At 43.1% G+C, this 27,160-nt stretch overlaps 2 protein-coding genes across 5 annotated transcripts; one reads left to right on the forward strand and one right to left on the reverse strand.

The window, feature by feature from the left end:
- The first annotated feature begins 1,695 nt into the window (after positions 1 to 1,695).
- On the forward strand, positions 1,696 to 6,227 carry gpr137ba (G protein-coupled receptor 137Ba). Its single transcript, XM_071534826.1, has 7 exons — positions 1,696 to 2,348; positions 3,265 to 3,314; positions 3,942 to 4,164; positions 4,712 to 4,858; positions 5,179 to 5,307; positions 5,448 to 5,569; positions 5,706 to 6,227. The coding sequence occupies exons 1-7, from the start codon at positions 1,962 to 1,964 to the stop codon at positions 5,818 to 5,820; spliced, it is 1,173 nt and encodes a 390-aa protein (XP_071390927.1). The 5' UTR covers positions 1,696 to 1,961; the 3' UTR covers positions 5,821 to 6,227.
- A 4,078-nt stretch (positions 6,228 to 10,305) lies between these two features.
- On the reverse strand, positions 10,306 to 26,259 carry egln1a (egl-9 family hypoxia-inducible factor 1a). Of its 4 annotated transcripts, none has more exons than XM_071534558.1 (6): positions 25,766 to 26,259; positions 25,266 to 25,636; positions 15,128 to 15,247; positions 11,224 to 11,360; positions 11,066 to 11,133; positions 10,307 to 10,876 (listed from the first exon to the last, which is right to left on the reverse strand). In XM_071534558.1, the coding sequence occupies exons 1-6, from the start codon at positions 25,974 to 25,976 to the stop codon at positions 10,821 to 10,823; spliced, it is 963 nt and encodes a 320-aa protein (XP_071390659.1). In that variant the 5' UTR covers positions 25,977 to 26,259; the 3' UTR covers positions 10,307 to 10,820. The 4 variants fall into 4 exon arrangements, with proteins under 4 accessions (XP_071390645.1, XP_071390659.1, XP_071390652.1 ...); XM_071534551.1 differs by having other exon boundaries at positions 25,266 to 25,642; positions 25,748 to 26,259; XM_071534537.1 differs by having other exon boundaries at positions 25,266 to 26,259.
- Positions 26,260 to 27,160: the final 901 nt, after the last annotated feature.

Here is a 27,160-nt window from a genome sequence, read left to right on the forward strand (position 1 = left end):
TTCCTGAGATGAATATAAACAGATATTGGTAGATTCCGATCACTAATATAAGCATTTAGCTATTCTATACTTCAACAAAATATTCCAAGGCTAATTTTCAAGCATTTGAAATACTGTGGAACACAAAAACCCCCCCAAAAAAACCATAAATTAATCACATGACTTGCCAATGGTGCTATTATGTGTGACACTGGTATTATAAAATGACAGCAGTTCATCCACTATTTAAACTAATACTGTCCTCAATATGATAACATTGTTGGGCTACACATAGGGCCCCTGTTCCCAGTGGCTGATGGGATATTTACCCTGGGCCCTGTGATGTCATTAGCTGTGACCTGTTAGTGTTTGAGTGAGTCTGTTTTCTCTGACCATGTTGCCTGGGAACCAGTGGACTGTGATCTAATGGGACCATGGTAGGAAACTGTGAACACACGAGTTTTGATGGCAGAGTGGCTGTCTAATTATTTTGTATCACATTCATTCATTCATTCATTCATTCATTCAGTCTTTTTTCCAAATCTTTTGTTTCTTTTATTCGAAAACGCTTGTGATGACTCAACTCCATACTATACTAGATCCCCCTCATTTTCTATTTCTTCCACTTCAGTTCTCTCTTTTTGGTCAGACTGTTCATTTTGAAAAGGATTAACTAAAAACACAGTGTGCACTTAGGTTTTAGAAGAAAACAAAGCTCGTCTTAAGCGCAAAACACATTTCTGAGGGGCTGAACAAAATATTTTATCTAAAAAAAACCCAAAGCTTTTCTATTCAAAGTGTAATCTCGCAGACAAGAGGAAAGTAGGCTAGCTGACAACGTCCTTTTTTGGGGTGGGTGGTGGCGGCGGCGGGTGCAGAATGACTGATGTATTGGTGGAGTCAAAGGTGAGGTAGAGTGACCTCCATCCTTGGCTTTCCTCGTGTTCACATGCCCCCGTCCTGCAAAACAACAAAACCCCACTACTACCAACCATAATAAACTCCGCTGAGCTTTGTGTGTAGATTAGCAGCTTCTTTCTGGATCCTAAACCAAGTTCTGCTGGGAGCCGACTCTCATCTGCCCTGAAGTTGTCTATTTGAGCATAATTTGTAGCTGTTTTCACCCATAACACTTGAATGTTATGTTTGCGCTCTTCTTTCACAGCATAGTAACTCAGTGATACCATACATAGTAGCTTTTTCACTGATATTATTTATGCCGTTTTGCTTTTGCCGTTGCCAAGTTGTAGTTTAATAATTAAATACATCAACTTTATTTATAATATGTTTGATGTGTTGCATTGATTATTGCACACCAACTTTACAGTGTTGAGTGGTGAAATAAGAGAGTTGAGAAATAAAACATGTGGAGGTTATTTTGTATATGATGGTTTTTTCATGTTTAAAATGCCATGTTAATAGAATGGAAGTAAATAAAAGCAGCATCTCTAGGGAACTGAGCTGTGGTGGGAAGCCCCAGCAGAGGGTTAAAGGTACAGTAGCATGCGTCAGCTGGTGCGTAGCGTAGCGTAAGGGACGGGGGGGCGGGGGGGGCGGTGGGCAGTATGAGGGGAGGTGGTCCTTGCACCGAGCTCCCAGCTACAGCTACAGCTACAGCGCAGCTTCCTGCACTGCTCCTGACAAACGGCTCATTCTCGACACTGATCATGTGCCTCGGCCTCTGGCTCGCGCAGCGCTGCAGCAGGAAGTCAGCCTTGTTCTCTCCCCCCCTGCCTCTCTCCTCTCCCTGCTCCTGACACCCCCCCTCCCTCCGATTTCACACCCTCTCTCTCCCTCCTCATCCTCTTTCTCTCTCTCTCTCTCTCTGCCGGGCGTGAGAGCAGCCTGTGCGTGCAGAGCTGTAGTCGAGGCAGACGGGGAGGGAGGGGGGAAGAGACAAGGGAATCAGCCACGAACACCGCAGAGGAGAGGAGAGGCCCCCTGCTTTTGCTTCCTTCTCTCCGGCGCAGGGAGAGCTAGACATGGAGGCCCTGGTTAGGGAGAGGGAGAAGGAGCAGCCGCCGGAGGACGAGTCCCTGCCTCCCCCCACCCTCAGCCCGGCCGTGCCCCCCTACGTCACGCTGGGCCTGACGGTGGTGTACACCGTCTTCTACTCTCTGCTCTTCGTCTTCATCTACGTCCAGCTCTGGCTGGTCCTGCGCTACCGACACAAGCGCTTCAGCTACCAGACCGTGTTCCTGTTCCTGTGCCTGCTGTGGTCGGCCCTGCGCACCGTGCTCTTCTCCTTCTACTTCAGGAACTTTGTGACGGCCAACACTCTGGGTCCCTTTCCATTCTGGCTGCTCTACTGCTTTCCTGTCTGCCTGCAGTTCTTCACCCTCAGCCTCATGAACCTTTACTTTGCACAGGTGAGTGGGCTTGAACAGGGAGTGGGTTTCATGTGTATACAGTGTGTCACTTTTTTGCACCTGTAGCTTTGTCCTGGCAAGTATGGTATTCTGAGAATTGAGTCTGAAGAGATCGGTAGAGATTCGGGAACCACTGCTTTACTGATTTCAGCTCACACAGAACTGCCTGTCCGGTAAGTGAGACCATTAACACTTCATGTGAACCAGAGGCTGGAACTTTTTGACACTGGGGGGCATTGGCCAAAATGTAAGGCAGTTGTGGGTTGCCAGCAATAAAATAGTATTATACATTGATTATTTAGAGATAGAACAATTAACTTAAAGCTTGTTGAGTCTTATATCTTCAAAATCACACTTCCTGCTTTACCTGAGAGTTCCACTTGGAAAAAGCCCTGCAAGGTTTACCATTTACCATAACGCTCTTATCGTCACCAATATTACGACACCTGACAGCAAGAAGAAGTTTGCCTTCCAAAGACTGTCTGGTAAACACTGTGCATTGTTTCAATATTGTAATAAAAGTATGTACCAGTATAATACACTCACATTCACATCAGCTACAAAGTGCAGTGTAATGCATCATTGCTTTATCTGTTTATGTAATCCAAACAGCAGATCATACTGATCTCTGCTTTAGCCTCTACCTAATGCTTATTTTAGCATAACCCTGCTGTGCTGATTTGAGTAACAGTTGCGGGTGACAAGTGGTAAGTGAGATACAAAGCCTTACGTGTGGCACTGTGATGTCTGGCAACTGCGTATCTGCACTTCAAACTAGGCTATTTTGAATAGACAGGTTCCTGTTTCAGAAGAATGTCTTGGTTCTCCTGAGGAGCCAGAATACAGAAGTGAAAACGGACTGATGCATTTGCATAGTGCAATGAAATTATTTTTAAAAATGATTTTCTCCTGACAGGTTGTTTTCAAGGCAAAGTCAAAATATGCACCAGAGCTTGTGAGATACAGGTAAGACCAATCACTGGAAAATCTCTGCAACACTTTATTTGGATAGTCCAGTGTTGGTACTCAACTATCAGGTGACAAAAAGTAGAAGTTCAACAAAATATCACATGCTTATTTGGTACATCTCTAACCCTGACCTTAGCCTAACCCTAACCCCATTCTAAACCTAAACCCAACCCTAACCTGACACCATTTCTAACATTAACCCCAACCCTAAGATTAACCCTAGCCCAGACACTGAATATCTATAGACTACTTTTCACTTGAAACTCAGTTGACTTTTTAGTGACATATTATAGTCACTTGATATGAGTATCAACATTGAACTATCCAAATAAAGTGTGACCAAAATCTTTAGTGGAAAATTTGCATGAATCAATCTCATATTCCAAATTATATGCCAATCGGAAGAATTACCGTTTGTTTTGTAATTCATTTATGGAAGACTTTGAATGATATTTTACTATAATTTTGGCGGAAAACACTATGGAGGAACAAAATTATGTGAAATGTATTGACTAAAGTAGATCAAAGTGAAAATAATAGCTGAAGTGTGCATTATAATAACTTCTGCAATGCATAAGTGTGTAATAACACTGAGTTCCTCTATTCTCATGACCTGATCCCCAGGCTGCCGCTGTACCTGCTCTTCCTGTCCATCAGCCTGGTGTTTCTGGTAGTGAACCTGGCGTGTGCCCTGCTGGTGAGGATGTCCTCCGCAGAGGCCCAGACCGTTGTGCTAGTGAGGGTCGCCATCAACGACACACTCTTTGTGCTGTGCGCCGTCTCGCTCTCCCTGTGCCTTTACAAGATCGCCAAGATGTCACTGGCCAACATTTACCTGGAGTCCAAGGTTGGCAACACAGTGAACATTTGAAAAAGTAGAGGAAAATCAAATAAGAGAGGCTGTGGATACGCTTTCTGAAATCACAACAAAAATGGTTCCTGAAATCAAACACTATTGTAGGCTACATATAGCACATTTGTATGAAGATGCACTTTTCTACATAATTTATGCTTTGCACATAGTGAGTGTTCCCTAGCAACGCAGTGTCTTTCTTATGCATGACTGAGTATACTGTGTGCATGTGTAAGCTTGAAGAACAGCACAGGTGGGCGGCCATTTTTGGGTGATGTAATTTCACAGTCACCAGCAGCATGATGGACAGGTATTGAGATAAAGAAAAGCATCTTTAAATGAAGGCTTTCATTCCAGTTACCAACCATCAACTATTTTGAGAAAGAACTGTCACCGGAAACTCATGACTCATTCCTTGAAAAAATACAGTCAATCCTATCCTTAGATTCCACTGAGGTTTTCTTTCATTTAGCTAATTCTTCCTTAAAGTGGATGTGTCGTTGATATCTGACTTTGCATTGAAACTCTTATATGTGTGCAGGGGACGTCAGTGTGCCAGGTGACAGTCATAGGAGCCACCGTCATCCTCTTGTACGCTTCGAGGGCCTGCTACAATCTGGTCGTCCTGGGTCTCTCCAACAAGAGTATTAACTCCTTTGACTACGACTGGTACAATGTTTCAGACCAGGTAAACCACCAAAGGTCAAATGCCTTAAATTTACTGAAAAATAATGTGAAAAGGATGTGCCTTTTTCCAAAGCAAAGTTCAGACCAATACCAACTTGAACATAACTTGGACATAACTTTTTTGATGTAGATTTATAGTATAGCCTACACCAGCGTAAGTGGTACCAAATTACATAACTTAAGGTCTTTTAAGGAAAAAGCAGAAATTAACACTTTTGAAAATATTACAGATTTTTGTATATATTAGTGGTTGTTTGCCTTGTGATGATCACAGACTAGTACTTTACCCACCTTTTCATTCTCCACTGCATTTCCTCTCAGGCAGACTTGCGGTCGACTCTGGGTGATGCTGGCTACATTGTCTTCGGGGTGATCTTGTTTGTATGGGAGCTGCTCCCCACTTCTCTGGTAGTTTTCTTCTTCAGAGTCCGGCGGCCCAGCCAAGACAGGGTGAGCTGAGGAATTACCTTGTCTTATTTGCCATAAACAAGTGGGTTTTGTATTGCCATCAATTCCCATCATATTCCACGACATATCTTCCTAAATGCTGCATATCTAATGCTTAATGTTATGTCCGGCTTGGCCTGCAGAGTGGCTCGGGGCTCCCAGGTCACGTCTTCTCCTCCAGGGCTTATTTCTTCGACAACCCACGCCGCTACGACAGTGACGACGACCTGGCGTGGAGCATCATCCCCCAGAACATCCAAGCCAGGTGACACCGCTACAAAACCCTGATATGATCCCCAAAACAGTGCACGGGTTATAGGAATACGGTAAAGGGTAGAAGGGTTAAAGGGCGTGCTTTCAACAACAGGATTTAATGGATGTGTGTCTTGTTTTCATCCCAGTTTGGCGGCTGACAGTTACGAGTGGGGGAGCCGGAGCAGCAGCATCACTGCCTACATCGGAGGGGAAGACGCTCTCCACCTCCCTCCGCCTCCAGAGGAGCTCAACCCTTACTGACTGAAGCTCCCAGCGGCTCCCTTTGACCTGTGGCTTGTTTTTTTGCACACTCTTCCCCTCTGATGATGACTTCAGAGGCTGACAGACTGAGGCACACGGGGCTCGACGTCCCCCCCACCCCCACCCCCCCCCCACCCGACTCGATACATTCTATTTTACATTTTCTATTTTGTCTAGAAAACAGAGTTAACAGACTTTTCCCATGGCCAGTACCAGTATATGAAGGTCCTCTTCCAGGGAATTAATTTGCACACTCTTTGTACAAAACTATTATCTTATTCTGACTACTCCTAAAAGTTTTTCACTGTATAGTTTATGAGAACACTGCTTAATATATTTCTGAATCTTTTTATGTAATATGTGCTGTGTTATTATTTTAATGTATTGCATATGGACACATGTACTCTTTCATACAAATTTGTTTATATAGATGAGAGATTCATTAAATTCCTGATAAATACAGTTTATATGCTGTGACAAAATCAGTTCATTTTCAGTATCACAAATAATTTAGTGATAGTTTCAGAGAGATCAACTAGATCGAGGTGCTGCCCATTAAAGGATAAGGCCGGTGTTTTTTAATGCATTGATTACCGTCAACAAATCCTATGAAAATAACAAAATCAGCAATGATTTTGTTTCGTCAACAAATCTCGTCCATGTAGCCGGTGCCCAATGAAGCCATGTCCCAGCAGCCATAGAACTCCATTGTATTAAAAAAACGATTAAAAACCCGTCAAAGAGCCATGCCGTTGCTCTGGGCAGCATATTTCATCATTGCCATGCACCGGGCCGACCGACTTTTTCCTCAAACAACTTAATAAGCCGGCTGTAAACACGTTTGCGATCTCAGGAAAGTAGTTCCGTAGCACCGAAAATAGTCCCCGGCGTAATGAAGAATTTGTTCCCATTTGAATTTGATTTAGTAATGACTACAACAGCCTGACTTTTCGTGGTAACAGTTAGCGATTTTTAAAATGTAAACTATGTCTTTGTGAGCTGTATTTCAAGGTTTTTAGCTTACAATTGGAGCCAATGACTTCCAGGTTGACAGCTAAAAATGGTACGTGGGAAGTCAGAAAGTAATGGGAGTAGAGCAAACGCATTGTTGATTTTGTTATTTTCATGGGATTTGTTGACGGTAAACAATGCATTAAAAAATACCAGCCTTATCCTTTAAACTGTCAGTGAAGAGAACAAAAAAGTTAGGTGCAATGCTCGCTCAGTAGAAAAATATAGACTATTTATTGCACTAAAAGCAATAAATGGAGTGCAATAAATGAAGTGATAATGTCATGCATTAAATAGAGTGATAGTTTCAGAAGAAGGCAATTCTCTAGCATAGCAACATGTCTAACCAGCAAGTCACATGGAATATTCTAGTGCATTACATTGTAAAGATGCCTCGTCACAGCTCTACGTCAGTAAGTCAATATGTAAACAAAGTAAGTGGTGGGGTGACAGTGTTTCAACAGAGGGCGCCATACCACAATCAACATTACTCCTGGGGTGATTGGAGCCACTTGTGTCACCCTGTTGGAAAGAAATGCTCACACAAACACTAAATGTCATAGATTAACAGAAAAACTACCCATCAGTTAGACTGTTAACATGAAAATGACAAGCTTTCAGTATCTCTTCCACCTCTGTCAGACAGCAGGCACAGCATCACACTATATACTGTAGACAATTTTTACATAATAGGCTGTGCTTGTTTATAGGATTTTTAAACTGTGACATACATTTCTTTAAATATAAAGGTGGGTAAACTATGATGATCATCATAAGCCGATAAACCAGCAATACGGGCAAAAAACAATGACATTGACAGAATAGTATCAATAGTATAAATTTATGTTCTATTTTCACTCTCAAAAGTACAAGCATACAAGCTATAACTTCCATAAGCAAAGAAGGAAGTTGTTTTGAATCTGTTATAATTTTTGTAAACAAATAACACTCCACGGTATAAATGAGCAGGATTGCCAGCCTAATTCTAGGGTGCTGCTGGTTCCATATATCAGGGAAGATATTGTCCAAAGGTTAGATAATGACAGAAAAGTCTAACTTCTCCATGCACTCAGTGGCCACTTGGCTCTAGGCACACCTCTACGTTTATGCAAACAGCTCTCTTAAAGGGTGTTTCAGCCCTCAACGCTGTCTTACAGGTGACAGGCGGGGCCAAGGATAACTTGGTAACTCCTCCTAATGTAATACTCCCATGCTCCTCCCACAAAACATGTTCTACATCAGTGATTCCCAACCTTTTTCATATCAAGGACCCCTAATTTAGTCCATATTAGGGCCACAAACCCCCATTTGATGAGATTTTGTCTCTCGGACCCAAATCTGACAATATCTTTTATTGCTAGATATGATTTTGTCCAGAATTCCATGACTATCTGTATTGTAGGTAGAGAGATAACAATGAAACTATGATCAAAACAGTCATTCTTCTACATTCTCTAATTGTGTAAATGAAATAATGGTGAAGTTTAACAATTCATCAATTTGCTGAGGATCCCCTGGAACCCCCTCAAGGACCCCTGGTGGTCCCCGGACCCCTTGTTGAGAACCACTGTTCTACATCATCTAAGGCTGGAGGCTGGAGATACATTAGAAAACTTTTTAAATGCTAAAGCATTGCATCATACATAACAGCTGATTTTACAAATTGGTTGGTCTCTCCGTGGTAGATAAGATAGCACTAAAAGATTAGGCATGCACGGGTATCACAAATTTAACAATAAAACAGATTATCCTGCTGACTCCTGATATGTCACTGAGGTCAGGACCTCTAATCTCAAATGAACTTGTGTGATCCAACATGAATTAATATGTATTAATATGTGCCTGAATGCAACATGCATTAATATGCACTGAAAAAAACAAACAGAATTTGGGTAAAGCTGTGTGGCTAGAGAGAATCAACATGGGCTGTGGTGAGTCGGCTTTATCAGGAAAAAGTAAAGTAATCTAGGTTAGTAACTGACATTAAATGTAGGACACACATTCCCAAAGCTTTTAATTTTGCGCACCTTACATAGGTACCCATTACTATCATGAATATAATTTTTTAATATTTTAACTTTTTGGCCTCCTTTCACTGTAAACTGGCTCTCACTGGCTAATAGCAGTCTCCACTGACACTACAGGACTTGTTCAGGACCCTGCAGATGTTGGGTTATAAATATCATACATGTTGGATATTTTCGGGGCGGTTCAGATCAGTCTGCAAATCAGTCGTGTGATTAAGATTGAATCTGTAAACCCCTCACACTACCAGATCATCTGTGCCGGCCATCCTCCGATTCATCACAAACAAAGCATCCGATCAGGATTTCCTCTCCTGTTGTTAGGATGTCCCGACAGCTGCAGTCCCGAGGGTGAAAATGCTGAAAACAAGAGGAGCCAGAGGAGAATGGCAAGACTCGTTCAAGCTAACTGGGGTGTCACAGCTCTGCAGATAACATCTCAGTACAACAGTGGTGTGCAGAAGGGCATCTCTGACCACACATCTAGTTGAACCTACAGCAGCTGAAGACCACGCCAACTTCCACTCCAGGGTCAAGCTTTTTTTTTTTTTCTTAATAGCTTTAATCTGATACAATTCATTGGAATGGAGAACAGTTGAAACTGTAGTCCAGAATTTGACATGAAAGCTGAAGCATCTTCCTCATAAAAGAACATTTCTTACCATTTCAGCAAAGGCAGATCAACCTAACCCTAACCCATACATTTTGCCATTCTCCCCAGTTTTTTTGACAAGAGCTGTTTCACTTCCAAGTTGAGTGAATTCTGAATGTATATATTTACCCCTGAAATTTATAGTAACTTGTCCTTTATCATATGATTAAGGGCGTACAGTATGTATAATACATAATGTATAAACATTCATGTTTCATATGAAAAACAGATTTTGAAGGAAAATAATTTTCTCATTGGTGAGGAGTGCTTAATCATGTTTAGAGTTTGCCTTGAAAGAGCAAACCCACAACATGCTTATAAACTGGATTTTTGTATAGAATTGATTTTCTGAGGAAATCAAATTTTGTGTTTTTTTAATAGCATACTTATTGGAGGACAAGAATACTCTTATGTTTCTGAAAGGCAACACAGTCTGCTAATGTGTAAGAGTATGTGATTTGTCAATGCTCTAAAATTCAGCAATACTACTAGGTGCACTGCTAGTAAACCTCCTGCAGAGGACAGTGTGAAACAACAAATGGTGCCAAGACGACACCAGGCAAGGCAATATGTACATATGGATTGTGAACTCTAACCACAAGCCTGAGAGTCTAGTTTTTTCCTCTAGAAGTTTAATAGAGTCCATGGTCATAATACTGATTACACTTCTGTAAGCTAGAACTTGGTACTGATCCAAATAGTTTATGTGAATGACAGGAGAGAGGGAGTAGGGAGAGCGAGACCACAAATGGCACGGATAGCATTCTGAAGTCTTGCAAATGAACTCAAACTAAAGCCAGAAGTACTTTCAGAAAAAGGTGTTTTTAATTCAGATCACTCCTCATGTTATCAAAAACTCGAGCACATTTTACCATAGCTTATAACAGCTTATTCCATGTGAAAAGCATTAACACATCAAGCATATGCAGAACACTGTACCTTAAGGAATTAACTGCAAAAACCAATATGCGAAAGAATGAAGAGTCTTTCTGAGCTTGGTTTCTGTCTTGAGTTATTTTCTAAAAATGTCAGCTTTAACAGAAGCGTTCCTCACCAAAAAGGCGAAAGGAAAAAAACGGACAGTCCCTTGCAGCACAATGTCATGACATTCAAGGTCAGCTGGGTTGCCCAGGTTTGTCGAAAAGTGAGTAGAAATCACTGTATTTGTTTTCCTTTCTCCACACGCATTGATCTTCCACCCACACTAGCAGAGTCTGCTGTTCAGCCATGTACACACGCACACGCTCACTATATAGGCCACTTTCTCAGGACAGAGCACTTAATGGCTGTTTGTAGAGGACTTGGGCTTCCCACTAGCTGGGATCTGATGGTTTGTTGAGTTCCACCTTTACTCCTTTTTCTCCAGCACCTGGACACACAAAGAGGAGAAAGAAAAGAAAAGCCACCCACTTGTGTTGTAATTGTGCGCTACATGGAAGTGGATAATGTCAACAAACACACAAAACGATGGCGTAAAAAAGCGTAGAGAAAAAAAACACATAGTGTAAGGCTGAGATAACAGGAACAGGATGAGATGGTTTTGCACATCAAAGCCTACCTGTTAAGTATTTCTCTTTAGCTCTGGCTCGCTCGTCTGCGTCAAAATACCACACTGTGATGGCATACCTGCGGAGACAGAGAAGACGGTCAGAGGGAGGAGGAGAGATCAGCGTGTCACATGTGTTCGACATGCACAGGCCGGTGCGGGGCGCTGACCTGGTGGCGTAGGCGGGCTGGACCTCGTGAGGGTTTCGTCTGTCCGACCAGAAGAACAGCAGCCGGTCAAATTTGGGCTCAATGTCGGCAAACTGGGCCTTTCCTTCTGGGAAGATTCGAAGAAGGCCGCCGTGTTCCTGGAAGACCAGAACAAGAAGAAACAATCTCATTGTGTATACAAATCAGGACAAAGCAATAGCAGGAAGGTAAGGAGAAACTGTAGGAAGCAGACACTAAGTGGAGCCTTTGCAATGGAGCTCACCATGTTTTGGGATTTGATTCCCATAGTGGTCACCCACATTCAGAAATAGGTAAGCATTCAGGGTAAAGGGTAAGTAAGCAAATAAAAGTACCCTCTAAAAACTGCATATATGCATGCATATATGAAATATATTACAGAGACGCCATTCAACTACACAGCATATATGAGGCTTGTTAAATTATAAACATAGGACGACAATGTTAAGGAAAAGGGTTGTCCAGCTCCAAGGACTAGGAGGAAAGCTCAGGATAGGAAGCAGCAGCGGGGGACGGCTTTCCTGTGGAGGGATGGGAAGAATAACCCACAGGAAAAGTGTGCTGGCTGGATAAAGGACCTGGAGAGTGAAAAAGCAGATTGCAGCAAGTGTGGTGGTTAAACTCTCACATGGCCGATATGATAGGCCCCTCTCTTCACACGCATACGAGCAGAGGAAAAAGGTTCACACCCTTTATCAGAGTAATGCGATCCCAACATTTACAGTACATTGAATGAGGTGAATGCCAATGGTGGAACAAGACTAAAGAAAAAGGACTGTAGTTTTTCTGATTGCCAATGAATGTGTCGTTGATTTTTGGCAGTTGCTTGAATGCCATGTATAGCCAAGTCGGTTGTAACATTCGGTGTGCAGGCCTGCAAGTGCAGTCCTATGGATTAGAGTAAACACAGGACAGCCTTGGCCCGCTGGCTGTCCTGTAACCCTTTGACCTACATCAGCTGAATGACACTGGTGTTGAATGACACACTCTGACCTACAACACATACAACCTGAAGATGTGACATACTTTTAAACTTGGGATGGGTCGAATAGTCAATGACCCAAAATTGGACGTTGACATTTTTTTTAAATTTAGAAAGTAAAATGCACAATAATTAACTTCAGTCTACTAAAAAACAAAGTCCTGCCCAAAATACACTTGAAAAACTGGTCTGTTTTTCAGCTAATGATTTTGATCTGTTGTGTAGGCAGTGCAGTCAGTTGGGTAGAAACTGATTTGTATGAGAGGGTAACTGATCTGGAGCAGCTGTCGGTGAGAATGCCGCAGCAAATCATTAACAATTTTTTGGGAGATCGCTGTGTTATGGATGCAGAGCAAAATGAGATAGAACTCTGCTTATAAAAGCCATGCGTCTCGCTCAACCAAAATCCACTCCAATGGTGGCAGAGGAACAAAAACCCTTTCAAGAGACTCGGTGTCCTTGCCAAACAGTATCTTGCCATTCCTGCCACCTCCATACCCACTGAGTGAGTGTTTTCCACCGCGCAGTAACAGGCTTTAGTCGTTGCCCAATTCAGATGGACCAGTAATGGGAATCATGTACTGTAACTTGCTCATGCTGTGAGATGTTGGTGTGACTATGTATAAAAAGTGTCTGGTTTAAAAGAAAGTACCTCCAAATGAGATGATGATCCACTTTTAGGAACTTCCACATTCAGACTGGGGAGAAGGTTTTCCCTCTCTAAGTTTGGGTTGATCCATTATTTTCCACTATTATGTTTGCCCGTCACTACATTTTTCCATAGATGGTCTATGTAAGGTTTCTCTCTTTCTTTCCCACTGGAGCTTCCTGCTTCTCCATTTTAACTTTCATTTTGGTCACATGATGTACGTTGCGCATTCAAAGGTTGTGATTGGTCACACGTAATGGAAGCACTTAATATACACACTAGGACTTTCAGGAGAACTGAAAATATAACAAACACTTCAGTGTCGCTAAATTACACATTGTGGAAACATAAAATTGTGATATGCGATTACCTACAATTAATTGTGCGGCCCTAGTATTTATTTTGGGAAAGCAATTAAATGCCCATCCCTCATTTACAATCCCCATACTCAACAGTTAAAACCTGCATTTCGCAGTTTTAGGATAGAATTGAAATTGAAGAAATGTTCTTCACATCTCATTGAAAACTGTGGGTAAATAACTGGAACAACTGAACATGAACATTCCAAAGCCATCTCATTCTCTCATGAAGCCTCGGTATCCAGGCAACCAAGTTCTATAAAAGAGAGCTCACCGCACGCCTGATGAAACAGCCAATCAGAGACCAGATAGCAATTAACATATTCACGTCAGGGTGTCAGAACATGGCTCATTTGAATAATTAAGGCCAGCCAGTGAACATAACAATACAGATCATGGAAGAGCTTGGTTGATCAAAATAAGGACGGCAGGACCCACCTGAAGCAAACCGTTACAAATCTAAACAGGGAAATATTTCGTATACATACAAAGAAACAGCTGCCAAAACTGTGACTGTGTGATTTGTGGAAAAATCATAAGAAATTACCCATTAGCTGTGGTTCTTGGGCAAAAGTGCTAACATTGCAGATGGCAGGTCCCCTAACAACCATGTGTTCATTCAACTTCTCTTACTGCTTGGAATTCCCCGTGATGCTAGCTAATGACCAGCCTCTGTTTAGCGGCACTCAACGCCAGCAGAGAGAATTAGGCCTAGCCTGCATTCTACCACGCACTATCTTCCACAGGCAAAACAGAGTTTCCTGTAATTAGATAATTCCCTGAGCAGGTCTGGAGGTCGAGTGTCTGAGGGAGGCTGGACCACAATCTCTCCCGCACCTACGTGTCTTTTTTCCTGTCACCAGCAACTCAGACAAACACTGAAAACAATCCTTCCATTTTACAGTTGTTGCTTTCTGTTAGTAAGAACTATCGTTCTTTCCTGATGTGCAGCATCCTGTTTTTCCGCCTATATTCAAGGGGTGAGTTCCTGCCCTACTCAGCCAGTGACCTTTGACTCAAAAGGCATCGTGTAGCCTAGATCTTATTTTATCCAGGAATGTGACAAACACGTTATAAAATTGTGGCTAAGGGCAGGCCTGTGTTGTGCGTGCTTGCGTCTGTGTCCCAGTCAGACCTGGGATAGGCAGTAGCTTGGAGCACCAGATGGGTAGGGTTTGCCAGATAAGACAATACAATGAGTGCCAGAAAAGCTCATAGGCTATTTGAAAGTCAATTTATCATACCTTTCTGTGATAAACACTTATCTGAATATATATCTGAATTGTCCTGTTGCACCAACACCCACCCATCTAATGCTCCAATTCCATCAAAACACAAAAAAAATGTGCAAATGGTGTCTGACCCAGGTCTGGTCTACATGCAAATTTTCTAGGAATGATATGTTCCTAATAAAGTACAACAGGAACACCTCATTCACTTCCACCTGTCTGCACACTAAACCTGCTTCCTGGGGGAGGATGATGGATGTGTGGAAGGCAGTGTGGGAGCGCTCTTCCCCCTGCTCGGGTGTGGCTGGATTAGCAGGATCCCTGCGTTTTAATGGGATTACAAGCAAGGAGAGTGGCCGAACAGCACGTACTGACACACAACCTCTATCACTCCACCAGGGGTAAATCAAGGTGCAAGGTCACGGCTCCGCCCTAGAGACAAGGACTGCCATAGGAAGACCAGAAACAACACCATTTGTTTACCTAATTCTTTTCTGTTTGGTGATTATATCAACTTATATCAATTTCAACATAAGTTATAATCACAATTAAATCAATATTTGCAACAAATGAAGAAAAAAGAGAATTTGACATATAGAACCCAATGAACCTAATAATGATCGTCTGGTACTGAGGAACATTATTTTCTCCCACACCATTCACATACCTTGGCATCCCAATCCTTATTAAGGTAATATATGCATGTGACACATCGCCCATCACCATTGGGGTTATCCACATGGCGTACGTATCCTGTCCCATTTCCTGGGTAACAAGCCACCATTGCCTGAAAACAGAAGAGGAAAAAATAGAAAAGACAGATTATAAGACATGTTTAGATCTCAGTCAGGGTCATGAGAAGTGTGTTTGAGTGTGTAGGTGCAAATGTAAGCGTCAGTTGAACAGAGGGAGTCGGAGAGAGTCAGAACAAGGGCAGGGGAAGTGGCTGAGTTTGCCTTTGTTGACACATCAGGTGGATGCAGCAGACTGCCTTGGCATAGCCAGATTGTATTGTCCTTGGCCCACCTGCGCCAAGGGCGGTGCAAGCGGCGGCCTGCAGGCTCATTTACAACCCGGCCGCCACATTATAAACTTGAAACCAGCGGGAAAATAAACCGGAGATATCGCGCTGCGTGTCAACTTCCCCTTGCCATTTCCTGCTCTAATACGACTTGCATGATCTGCTTGGGTGTTGGCAGTGAACCCCTATGAGTTCTCGTAAACTTCTTGGTGTAAACAGCGGGCGGACACACTCAAACAGCACACAAAGTCCCTCAGGAATAAGACACAAGTGGGGACTCGCGCACTCTGCCAGGAGCATTGTGACAGAAACCCTTCTATTTCCTGCTCGCCAGAAATAAAACTTCCAGTGAAGACTTAATGCAGCTGTGCAAAAAAAGAAGAAAAAAAATACATTCGCCATCATCTTGAACTACTTTTTGTGTGTTCTTACGCTGGCCAAATGTTTGTCTTTAACTGTCTATCATATCAGACCGGACACAGCATATCAGCATATCAGACCAGTATGAGTCACTTGAGCATAGGTGACAGGACCAACACTTCTGAGAGACTAGGCACCAGTCAAGGTTCTCGGACTCGAAGCTCCAGGAGCCGAGCCGAGGACTGCAAGAGCCAGAATGTTCCTGAACGTGCACAAACGCAGAGGGCAGGTTCAGCCCCCATACATCGTGTCGAAGCAGTGATATGAAAAACAAAGGGCGAGTTCCACCACATTCTTCCACGCACTTGGATCAACATAAACCATAGCAACATTATTATAAACACTCACAGCAGACTAAACTCCTTCACTTGGTCCAGTGCCAAGCGAAATAATGTCAGACTTTCTCTGGTTGATTTTCGAAAAGCTATCGTGTCCGCAGAGAAATGATACGTTATATTTCAAAATATTTTGCCTGCGAGGAATTGAATAAACTTATTGAATTAAGACAGTTCTATATAAGCTGTACTGTTCACACTTCAAACCTCATAATCCTTTTGTGAAGCCATTGTACTATATACTTTATATAAGTGCCCCACTGTATAATTGCATTCTGAAACATTTACATAAATCCACTGTTCATGCACAATCTTCACAAGTATTGTTATGATCAGTGGGAGGAAGAAAATCCTGCACATCACACATCTGTCTGAATCTTTTTTCCTTGCGTATTTGATCGTAGTTGTTTGCGTCAGTTGCTTGCGTCAGTCTACACTTTGCTTGCATCTTTCCAACGATGCAGGTTACCACCGGAATGCACCGTATCAGGGCCTTCAAAGCCGACTACAAAACACCTACATCCAGTTGGGGTGCAAGTCCTGCTCCAGTGACACTGGCTGACAAAACTACTAACACCCCCCCCCCCCCCGAAAAAAAAAAGAAGGGCGGGGCGCACAAGGAGGGGCTGCCTGCCGCTCCAGGGGTTCGAGGCGGGTGAGGGGCACGCCAACTGACAAAGGGCTTCCTGTCAGAAAGACTCGCTGTTTTGTGTGTGTGTGTGTGCATGTGTGTGTGTGCAAGAGAGAAAAAGAGGGAGAGAGAAAGAGAGAGGCACAGACAGAGAAAGGGGAGGGGTGGGGCTAGCGCAGAAGAGAGTGAGTGAACTGATGTAAACTTTGACTCCTGGCCTCCCTCCAGAGGGAGCAGTATTTTAATGGTCTTGCTACGTGCAGAGCGTGAGGAAGGTTGGCTGATCCTCGGCTAGTGACACCCCGCCCCCCTCCTCCCTCCTCCCTCCCCCCTCCCCCGTCCGTACTGCTCGACTCACACTGGAAAGCCTGGGATGGGTAAATACATTAGTTGCTGTCGGGAAAGTGTGTGTGTGGATGAGATGTGTGAGCCAGGGAGGTCAGTTGGGTTGAAGGTGTGAGAGCCTTGATACTTGGCAAAAACCCAGAGGCAGCAACGTCCCCTTCCACCGGACAGCAAGCTCCATAGGGCAGCTTCGTCCACTACAGGAAACACTCCAGCACATGCTTAATTATGGACCTGTGAGCTTGCCAGGCAGGGGGTTGTACTAAAATATAGCTGACAAAAGCAAAAGATTAGTTTCCTGATAACTAGGCCTCCTGACCCACTGTACAGCACACCAACACTAACTAGCACTTGGACAGAATTGGGATGTGACACAAAAGCAAGGTCTAAATTTAGCAACATTGGAATGCTATTCTAAGTAGGAGCAAGTGGTTTATGGGAAATACCATTTATAAATAAGAAAAAAAAATTTTTATTGGAGCCTCTTGGAGCCAAAAAATTTCCAAGAAATATGTGAACTAAAAATGAAATTTACATATCACACTGAATACACAGAGGAAAGTGTATACACATTATCCACAGAAAACACATGTAAATGGAAAGCAGTTTACTAAATCCAGTTTAGCCAATATCTGCTTATTTCTATGTCAGCCTCTTATGAAGTGTTCTTTAACTCCTGTCCGCCTTTCATGTGATCCAGTCATGCCCATGGCCTCCTAAGCTATGCAGCTTAGGAACAGGCTAGCTGAAACATGGTCCAAGACACTATTTTTGATCAAATCCTCCTTGAAGAAAGCTATGAATAGCTTTGAGGCCTAAGAGAGAGATTGATTTAAAAATGTGACGTATGAATGGTATACAGACAGCATCAGCGTTCACAGATCACCTTTTTTTACACAATGAAAAGACATGCATTATGCACAATGCAAGTTAATCTCCAATAACTCCTTCCTCTGACTACACAAAAGTAATAGGTCAAAGTCATGAGAAGGCTAAAACGTATTCCTTTACTTTTCATGCCACTCCTAAAACCGCAAGAACCGCTGACACGAATATTGATACGACCTGCTCTGAAGAAACTACGACCGCCTGAGAGGTTCTGATTAATTTCTCCATCCTGAGATGTAAACCTTGAAGCCATTTGAAGATTTCCTCCTGTGCCATCTTCACCTCTGACCTTTCTTCCTATCTGAGCCTCCTTTCCTCTCAGTCACTCATGCTTCCGCGTTCCTCTGTGGCCCTCATTAGGAGGCTGACCCCGCTCGCCATGCCGTTTGTTTACATTCCACAGGCACAGCTTCAGAGGCCGACTGGCATTCACTCACAGAGAGAGACACACAGAGAGAGAGCGAGAGAGAGAGAAAGAGAGAGAGAGAGAGGTCATACTACTAGCTAGCTAAGGCCTTTAGTTAGGGCAACCAAAAGGAAAACCTTCTGCCACAAATACCTGTATCACATTGACCGAGTATGTGCCTCAAGGCAAAAATCTAACTCTTCAACTTGCCAAATGGTAATGATTGATTACCAGGCTTCATTAAGATTCTCTTAATTGTCAGCATACAAGTCTAACAACCACAATGCTAGACTGCTCTGCTGTCATAATTTAGCAGCAAAGAGTACAAGAATTTCTCTACCCTACTCCACCCTAGTGATTTATTTATTTAGACACACCTTCGATCAGGGTCCAAAAGAACACCCGCCAAGCGCCGAATGTGGGTAAAATTTGTCTGTCTGTGGTGGATAAATCAATAACCACACTGGCCAGTAACTTTCTGACACGCTAACATTTGAATGTCTTGGTTAAATATAGTCTTGGGTCTTTGCCTGTTTTTAAACTTTGTCCCCGCTGACCACCATACACTCTCTCTGCCTGCGAGCCAATTAAATCAAAGCAAAAACAATGGCTCTGTATCATGTATCTGTATGTTATGCTGGCTCTACCCAAAGCGTCTAAACTTCTAACTTTTGTTTCTCTGCTGGCTGGATGGTTAACTAGCTTAATGTTGATTGAGAATTAACATCAAAATTTGAAACAGTAACTTCATACTTCAAAAAGGTCTTCATAATTTGAATTCTGTTGCACTTCATGATGAATTACAAACATGATTAATTGTATAGGTGAGTTTAAGGTTTAAATTAACTCACAGCACCTGATTCTATACACTAATTAGCAGTGACAACAGGTAGGCTGATACATTTCTATCAAAAATGTATATGAACTACTTTGGCCAGTAAAAATTATTACTGGCAGGTACATTAGTTTAACAGCCCTTGGCAGGTGAAATGAAAAGCTAATTTCGGACATTGCCTTCAATGATGATATGTTTACATTGAGACATCCTCACTGTTGATGTTGTTCAGGTTCATTTAACGGCTTCATATTATCACCAAGACCATTTGGGGGGCATCTCCAATAATTCAATGACAGTAATATTGGGCTTGATCCCATTTTTATAGAGGGGGAGTGAGGAACTTCAACAGAGACCAAATCTGTCCCGGGCTCGGCTTGTGCTGATGTTTATTTTTCTTCCTCATTCTCAATTAGCCTCAGACAACAAAATCAAACCTCAAACAAATCAAGCTTCCATTGGAGGAAATGGGGGAGCACAAGCAAGACTAATATGGTTTATCCAAGGACAGACTTACTGAATTAGGCCAAATTAAAATACCAGACATATGCTCTTCCAAATACTGGCTAGTACTTCCATGCATCCCCAGTGTGTTTAGTTATGGGATATTTTTTGCATTCTATTCAGTTCTGTTTCTAAGGCAATATTAAGAATATTCTGTTAATTCAGGTATACAGTGAGAAGTTGCATATAAACACATGATCTCAAACATAACCTTAGTCGAGATCTAACCTCGTAACTGCAATATTCTGCACGTGAACACATTTGATGAGGCATTTTCCTCATACTCTCCACTGGTGATATGGGGTTTTGACAGAGGGCAGTTGGCTGGAGCCATTGCTCAAACAGCTCCAGCCCAACACAACATTAAAGAACTCTCACTCTGCGCTGACCCGATCACCTCTGGATATTTCTGACATGAGCGATGCGATCAGTTGGTGCGCGTATTGATGTGAGCCATGAATGGGGCTGGAGCAGAGGGGAAAGCCGCGAGGGGTCTGCTCGCTTAACGGAAAAGATGCTTATCCAAACACGAATACAAACAGTTGGGATGGAGACCCTGTAGTGTAGGGGAGTGTGGGAAACATGACAGTTTGGGCCCCGGCCTGGGATAGCTCACTGTTTTATCAGTCAGACAGTGGTGCAGCCCAGAGAGGAAATCCCTGTTTAAAGTTTTGACCTAGTTTATTCTTTTCTCTTTACTGTAGACTAAGAACAATAGAAGGACATATACAGCGCCGGCACTACCTTTAACCCTTGCCACATCACAGGGAAATCATTGCGTAAATTATCTGGAAGGGATTGTGTAAAGTTCTAGGCCTTGCGCATTTCGGTGCACTCCACTGATGTCTCCCATTGACAAACAAAAGATAAAGGCATAGGCTGAACTCTGTGTGAGCTGCTTAAAGCATCCTTTGGAATGAGCTAAAAAGTGAGATCCCCTCAGATAAAGAAGCCTATTGCTTCCACTCTCGGACTGGGTCATGTCAAGAAATCACATGGGACAGGCGCGCTTATCGCAACCAAAGAGAGGGCCGATTCATCTTCAACATTCTCCAACGTTCAGTCAGGTGGTGTTGTATTCATAAGTAAACACTGACGGAGGAGCTATCTGCTATATCTGCTTTGTTCTGTAACTTCGTAGCGAGAGCAGAGCCTGATTGTATGGCTCCATCCCTGCTTGTGTGAGTGCCAAGTGAGCTCATTCTGTAATAGGATCAGTCACTGATACTTTCTCGTTGCCAGTGATAGAAGATTTAGCACAGCAAGAAACATCACTGGAAAACTGAACACATGTAGGCCGCTCTGAGTCAGCGTTCAAGAGCGTTGGGTAAGCAAAGAGAGGAGGCGTTGCTATACGGCTGCTTTGTGCAGAGTACCGACTGGTTGGTTAGAGACAGGTAATCTCGGCCCTATATCAGCTGTTAGCTTACAGCTCCCTCCTGATTCTTCCCTGTCTTCTTTCACTGAACTCTACAGCTGCAAGCAGTCAAAACAGGAGACCTCTTTCTCAAGACTCCACCTGGAACGTGGCCAGGCACTGCTAAGACAGTCACGGCATAGTAAACAGAGAGATAATCATGTGCTCAAATTTAGTAGAAAGTCTAGTAGAACTTAAACCTAATTCCATTAAACCCCTCAGTTTTACGAGTGATCCAACTTCACATTATGGCTACATTAGAATATTTTAAAAATTACAACCACGCATCCCACATTAAATGACCAGTCTTGATTGATTTCTAGTATATATGCTCCTCAGAAAGTGCAACAGTACATAATAATCATTAGATTTGATTAGAGATTAGGGATGGGTTAAAAACAATTTTGGGAAAGGACTGACAGCAAAGCTATCCCCACTTGACTGAGGATGATGGGTGCACAAAACAAGCAGACACTGACTGAGCCTCTGATCTATCAGACTACAAAATCATGACTTTTACAAAGTGGAAAGGAGTGGCAGACGGGGTGCTGCCTCTGACATGAAGGCGGGAGGAACGACTGACTCATAGAGCCTATAGGACACTATCACCACATGACTTCCTCCAGCATGCTTACATTGTGAGTACAAAGATCTAGGTCAAGGGTCAGCTCCCTTAAGAAAGCAGAAATCTCCAGTCAATCACACATGACACTGAAGGGAAACGTTGACATTATGAATTTCAGTTGTTCATTACTTAACACTAACATTGGGCGAAAGGTATCTTCGGTTCAGTTTTGTTCAGTTTAGCTTAAATGTCTTGTTAGCATTACTCACTGAAACCGAGAGACACGGCTGCGAGCTAGCTTCCTGAGTAACAAAACCAAGGATAAGAAATCACAATCGTATTAACTTAGGTCCAAACAAAAGTCATAACTAACATAACTAACTTGCTTACATCTAAATACAAATTTTGATTTCTTGTGCAACAACATGCTAGACATAGTTATCAAGTTACATGTAGGCCTACAACACACCGTATATGAATTAGCCTACAGCCTGGGTGCACTACTAAAGAAAATATTTCCATAATACAGCCTTATCTTAGTAAATCGCTACTTTTTTCACACGTTAGACAAACTAACCTTCACTGGGGAACAAACAACCAATGACAGGACAACCAAGTTGCTGCTACAAATTCAAATTTCCTTGTAGGTTTTCTTTTTTATGAGGGTGTAATGCCATTAGAAAGCATTTCAACATGCTGGAGTTGGAGAGAAACAAACAAGTCCTGCTGCCTGCTACTTCCCACAATGTTATCAAGGGAAAAGGGGAAGTGGTAACAATGACATTAAATAACTATTTGGGCAAAGTCTTTTTCCTCTATCTGTCCCTATGCGAATTGTGCTTGCATTGTGTTGTATCCCTTTGAGCCATTGATACTGGCGGCCTTCCATTTGTGCAAGTCATGCTGGTTTTCCCTGGTCCCCGTCCAGGCGTGAGTTTGCCAAGGCAACTAGGGCAGTAGGTAAGGAAGTCAAGTTCTCAACAATGTATGAATTGGTGGCCAGCTGCATGGCTGCACAGCACAATCTGATCACTCACTTTTGACCCCTGCAATATGTGTTTTCTGGTAAACATCTCCTGTCAACAACATGATGACTGCTGAGAACGAGACAGGGAAAAAATACACACACGGACACAAGGAGCAGCCTAAAAAAACATACAGCTAAACAGAACAGACCTCTGTGTCACTACAGAAAGGCAAGGATCTTAAGTAAGCAATGGCCACTGGGTCCAGTCCAACATGTGAATTATTCCAGTGTTCTTCCACTACCAGATGAGACACAGTCCTAAATCCCTTACATACAGGTAATGTGGTAATGTAATATGCTAATGTAAGGTGACAGAAGTAACACACCTACTACTCTGAGTGAGTTTAGCTCAGTGTTCCAGAATAACATTTTTTGATGTGATAATCCTAATCCTTTTAGGGCCTGACCTGCATGCCAAACTTCCTCTACCCCCATGCCCCAAGGTCAAAAACATGGCCATCTTCAGAAACTGCTTACCTCATGGTGTCTGCAAGTTTCAGAGTTTTTAGGATCCTTTAATGAGAGTTGGAATTAAATATAAGACCAGTTTAGCAATTGAAATAAATGTGAAAACAAAAACTGTAGCCCTAAAATAAAAACAGGCCTACAGATCAGGCAAGTCTGGGCTGACTGCTCGCTGGAAAAACCAGCGCACCATGAAACCACCTTTTTAAGATCTCTAAAACTGAATGCTTGACTCAAAATGCGTCTAGCATTTAACCCTACTCAAGACCTTCTGAGGCATCTGAGTACTAGATTTTCAATATATTGATAACATATTTTCAGACTTTTTAAGATGTTTTCAGGACCTGCAGATACCCTATACATCACCTATCAGATTATGGACATCATGTCCACTAAGACATCAATCCTCCAGGGTTGAATCTTCAGTAAAAGATCCTAACATACTAAGACAGCTCCAGGCGGGGAAATGTTTTTTTAAAGGAACATTGGAAAAGCCATTAGGCCTGACCTGTATTCAATGCAATAGTGACAGTCTGCTGCAGAGCATTCTGCCAGGGGAGGAGGGGGAGGGGAGGCTGAGAGCAGCTCATCCCCTCCTGGGTCAGTCTCAGGCCGCAAGGTCATGATGTCCAGATCTGGTTGAACTAGAACCGCAAAGAACACAGGTCACACGCAAGTCAACAGCCTAGTCGGAGCGAGTCTGAGACTGCTTTATGCTGACACAGGCTGCAGGTTTGACACAGCCGACTACAATAAAAAAAAAACAACAACTTAAAACCATATTCCCATTGGAAACTGCTAAAAGGATGTTAAGACACGACTTGTTACAGTAATCAAAGTTTTGTTGTACTGTTGCTATTCATAATTGTGTAAAAGGAGCCCACTTGGAAATGCGGTTACTCATATCCGTTAATTTCCGAGAAAATGTGTCTCAGTAAAACAGAAGTCTGCCCACAGCTTCCTTTCCTTGTCCATGCCAGCCAAGACAGACACATGCAGCTCTTCCTCTGAAGAACAGAATGCTGTCTCAAGCCGAGACTATATCACAATATGAGAGTGTGTGATACTGAACTGATCTCTGCATGGAAATTCACTTGTGGCTTGCTCCCCCTCCACAGGGAGGTCAGAGGTCAGGGTCAGTTACAGAGCGGCAGGGCTGGAGGTGGTAGGGACTCAGCGTCTTGCTCAAGGACACTTCAGCAGGGCGGATGCTTGCTGACACAGGGGGGCTTGAACCCAAGTCCTGGTTGAAGGACTGTCCCCCATCTTGTCACATCACCCTGCTGCCCCAATTACTCATGAAAAATGCCTGTGAATCTCATGCTGTAATCAAAGCTAAACTGATAAATTCACTATTATACTGCCTCAAGACTCAAGACTGTATGATGCCAACACTGGCCTAAAATCTGTTTGTCCAATTGCCTGAGAAACAGCGGCAGCTCCTTATCATGTCTGGTTGTTTGACCACGATAAGAAGGAAAGAGCGAATGATTTTAATAAGTGTCATGAAATGTGAATATCTTGCAGTGCGGGCAGGGAGTCTCCCTAGTTCCCTCTTATCAGTGTCCATGGACAAGAAGTGCTTTGTAGTGAGAAATGAATCCACCTCACTGACTCAGAGGACTGGCCATGCTTGAACCTGGGACTGGAGATGACTTAGGGAGGGACTTATTGGCCTCTTAAATTTAGGAGGTGTGTTGTAGGATGTAACGCATAGCTCTTAAAGGAAATTGTGCCTGAGTGACAGAGCGGATGTGTCCTAGTGCTCCGGATTTGGCTTGGTGGCCTATTCATGACTTCCAATAAATGATGCAAAACCTTCACATACCTGCAGAACATCCTTTTCCCCCTATAGGCATACACATAACGCCCCAATAAGGAGATCTGCCTCTGATCAAATTCAGAGAACTGATGTTGTTTTTTTTTCCACTTGCTGTAATACTTACTTTTGTCCTTCCATTTATTGTGTAGTTTCCCAGTTTCCCGTTACAATGTCTGACCAGGTCGTCCATGCGACTCATTAGAAAGCGGATCTTCTCGCAGCCGGGCTCCCTCCCCTCTATCCACGTTATTTTGTCCCCTCGGATGTCTTTAGTTGAGTCGCTTTTTTGACTGACCAGCTGGCCATCTGTGAATTTGCCTGTTTTATGAAGGGCCTTAACATCCTCCAAAATACACATCCCAGTCTCTGCTCCGAGAAAGTTGTCCACTACACAGATGCCGTGCTTGTTCATACACGGGACTATGTACTCCGTGGCAAGTTTCTGAGGGGAGGATCTAGTTTGTCCGTTAGATTTGGCGTTATTCGACCCGTCCTCTCCCGGTTTGTCACCGACCTCAGGTCCTTCTGCGTTCGTGATAAACCCTTTCATGCTTTCGCCGCTCGGAGATGCACTGTCCGCCTGTTCTGCGCTTTTCTTTTGTTGATATTTCTCCTCTGTCTTGCCGTCCCCAGACGGCTGTGTGGGTTCAGGCTTCTGTTTTGAAACCTGCGCCTTGTCTGCCTCTTTGCAAATGAGCTTGTGTTTTTTCCAGTGCTGTTTCTGATGCTCCTTGCTGCAGTAGAAGGAGTTTCGGCACCTACCGCACTTGAGGAGGTTCTCCATTTTCCCACAAAGTTCACAGTACTGTCGGTCGATTGCGCTCTGCTTCTCCATGTCTGCGGTTTGAATGGGTGTACTGTGCCTTTAATTCCAATCCTTCACACGCGCCCTGTTAACCGACAACTTTGGAAACGATCCACTGCCTGTGCCACGCTACACCGAGTGAAACGGAAAATAACCTCCCCCGCAACTTATAACCTAACAATTTCATTACACGTACTGCGTCATCACCTCGCGTATTAGTGCAATAAAATACCAATATGAGCGTTCTGTCGCACCTTTCGGTGTGGGTCGCAATCTTCAGGAGACATTTTCGGGCTCGCAGTCGGTCCGAGTGTACTGCATGGCGCCGCTCTGTGTGCTCTGAGCCCGTGTTCCCTCCCACGGTGACGTCGACTCACTAACACCGTCCCTCGTGCTGCCTTCCCGTGCAGCTGGAAAAATCGTAATTACGACAACGTTGTATATAGAACTAATTGTCGTGATGTCATGACAACAGAACAAGGCAGCCGTAGCCTAAACATGTCGTCCCCCATGAATGATGAGTCAAACTCTGGTCCAGTCAGTAACAAATATGTCACCTTTACAGAACCTGAATTCTTGCGCCTCCCTTGGGTCAGTTAGTGTAGGCTAATTTTGAAAATATGCAGTGGTGAGATGCATCATTTCCTTAAAATCTGATCACTGGTGTTTTAGATCTTGTGCGTGACACATGGACGAACAATCACATGATGTAGGCTAGTGACCACTTGGGCCAATCAGCAGAAATTTGGAGATGGCACAAGTCAGCGGTGAGATCCATAATTTCCCCAAGATTCTTCAAAATCCAATCTGAGATCTAGAGTGTGACATATGGACGGATGGATAAATGCATGATGAAGCCCCGTCCTTCAGCTAATCAGTGAAATTTTGAAAATGCTGGAATGCACTGATGAGATGCATCATTCCCCCAAGTTTTTTTCAAAAAGGCTATACAATCAGCAGTGTAGACAAAAACAGACAAGGACTCATCATGAGGGACAAAGATAACTTCTGGATAGATAAAGCAAAGGTAGCACTATCTATTTAAAGATATTTCAGTGAGGTATAGAAACAGGGATAAATATGTTATTCTGTAAAAAATCATTAGTAACAATAATAAAAGTGCTGACTAAATAGGCTACACATCCCCAAACGAAACAAGATTTTGACATTATGTTGTCTTTCTCTCCTCTATTTGTGTGTTGCACTTGCTACTT

This window comes from Centroberyx affinis, unplaced genomic scaffold, assembly GCF_046629955.1.
Source record: "Centroberyx affinis isolate AG114_WGS23_722 - 3 ecotype Tasmania unplaced genomic scaffold, CSIRO-AGI_Caff_v1 ptg000171l_1, whole genome shotgun sequence".
Taxonomy (NCBI): Eukaryota; Metazoa; Chordata; class Actinopteri; order Beryciformes; family Berycidae; genus Centroberyx; species Centroberyx affinis.

What these genes read in the sequence shown, in the direction of transcription:
- egln1a (XM_071534537.1), bottom strand. Translation starts at nt 25,976, where the DNA reads ATGGAGAAGCAGAGCGCAATCGACCGACAGTACTGTGAACTTTGTGGG. An exon ending in CAGCCCGCCTACGCCACCAG is followed by an intron (nt 11,134 to 11,223) that starts GTCAGCGCCCCG and finishes CTGTCTCCGCAG; the next exon opens with GTATGCCATCACAGTGTGGT. An exon ending in TAAAGAGAAATACTTAACAG is followed by an intron (nt 10,877 to 11,065) that starts GTAGGCTTTGAT and finishes TTGTGTGTCCAG; the next exon opens with GTGCTGGAGAAAAAGGAGTA.
- gpr137ba (XM_071534826.1), top strand. Translation starts at nt 1,962, where the DNA reads ATGGAGGCCCTGGTTAGGGAGAGGGAGAAGGAGCAGCCGCCGGAGGAC. An exon ending in CCAGAGCTTGTGAGATACAG is followed by an intron (nt 3,315 to 3,941) that starts GTAAGACCAATC and finishes CCTGATCCCCAG; the next exon opens with GCTGCCGCTGTACCTGCTCT. An exon ending in CCCCAGAACATCCAAGCCAG is followed by an intron (nt 5,570 to 5,705) that starts GTGACACCGCTA and finishes TTTTCATCCCAG; the next exon opens with TTTGGCGGCTGACAGTTACG.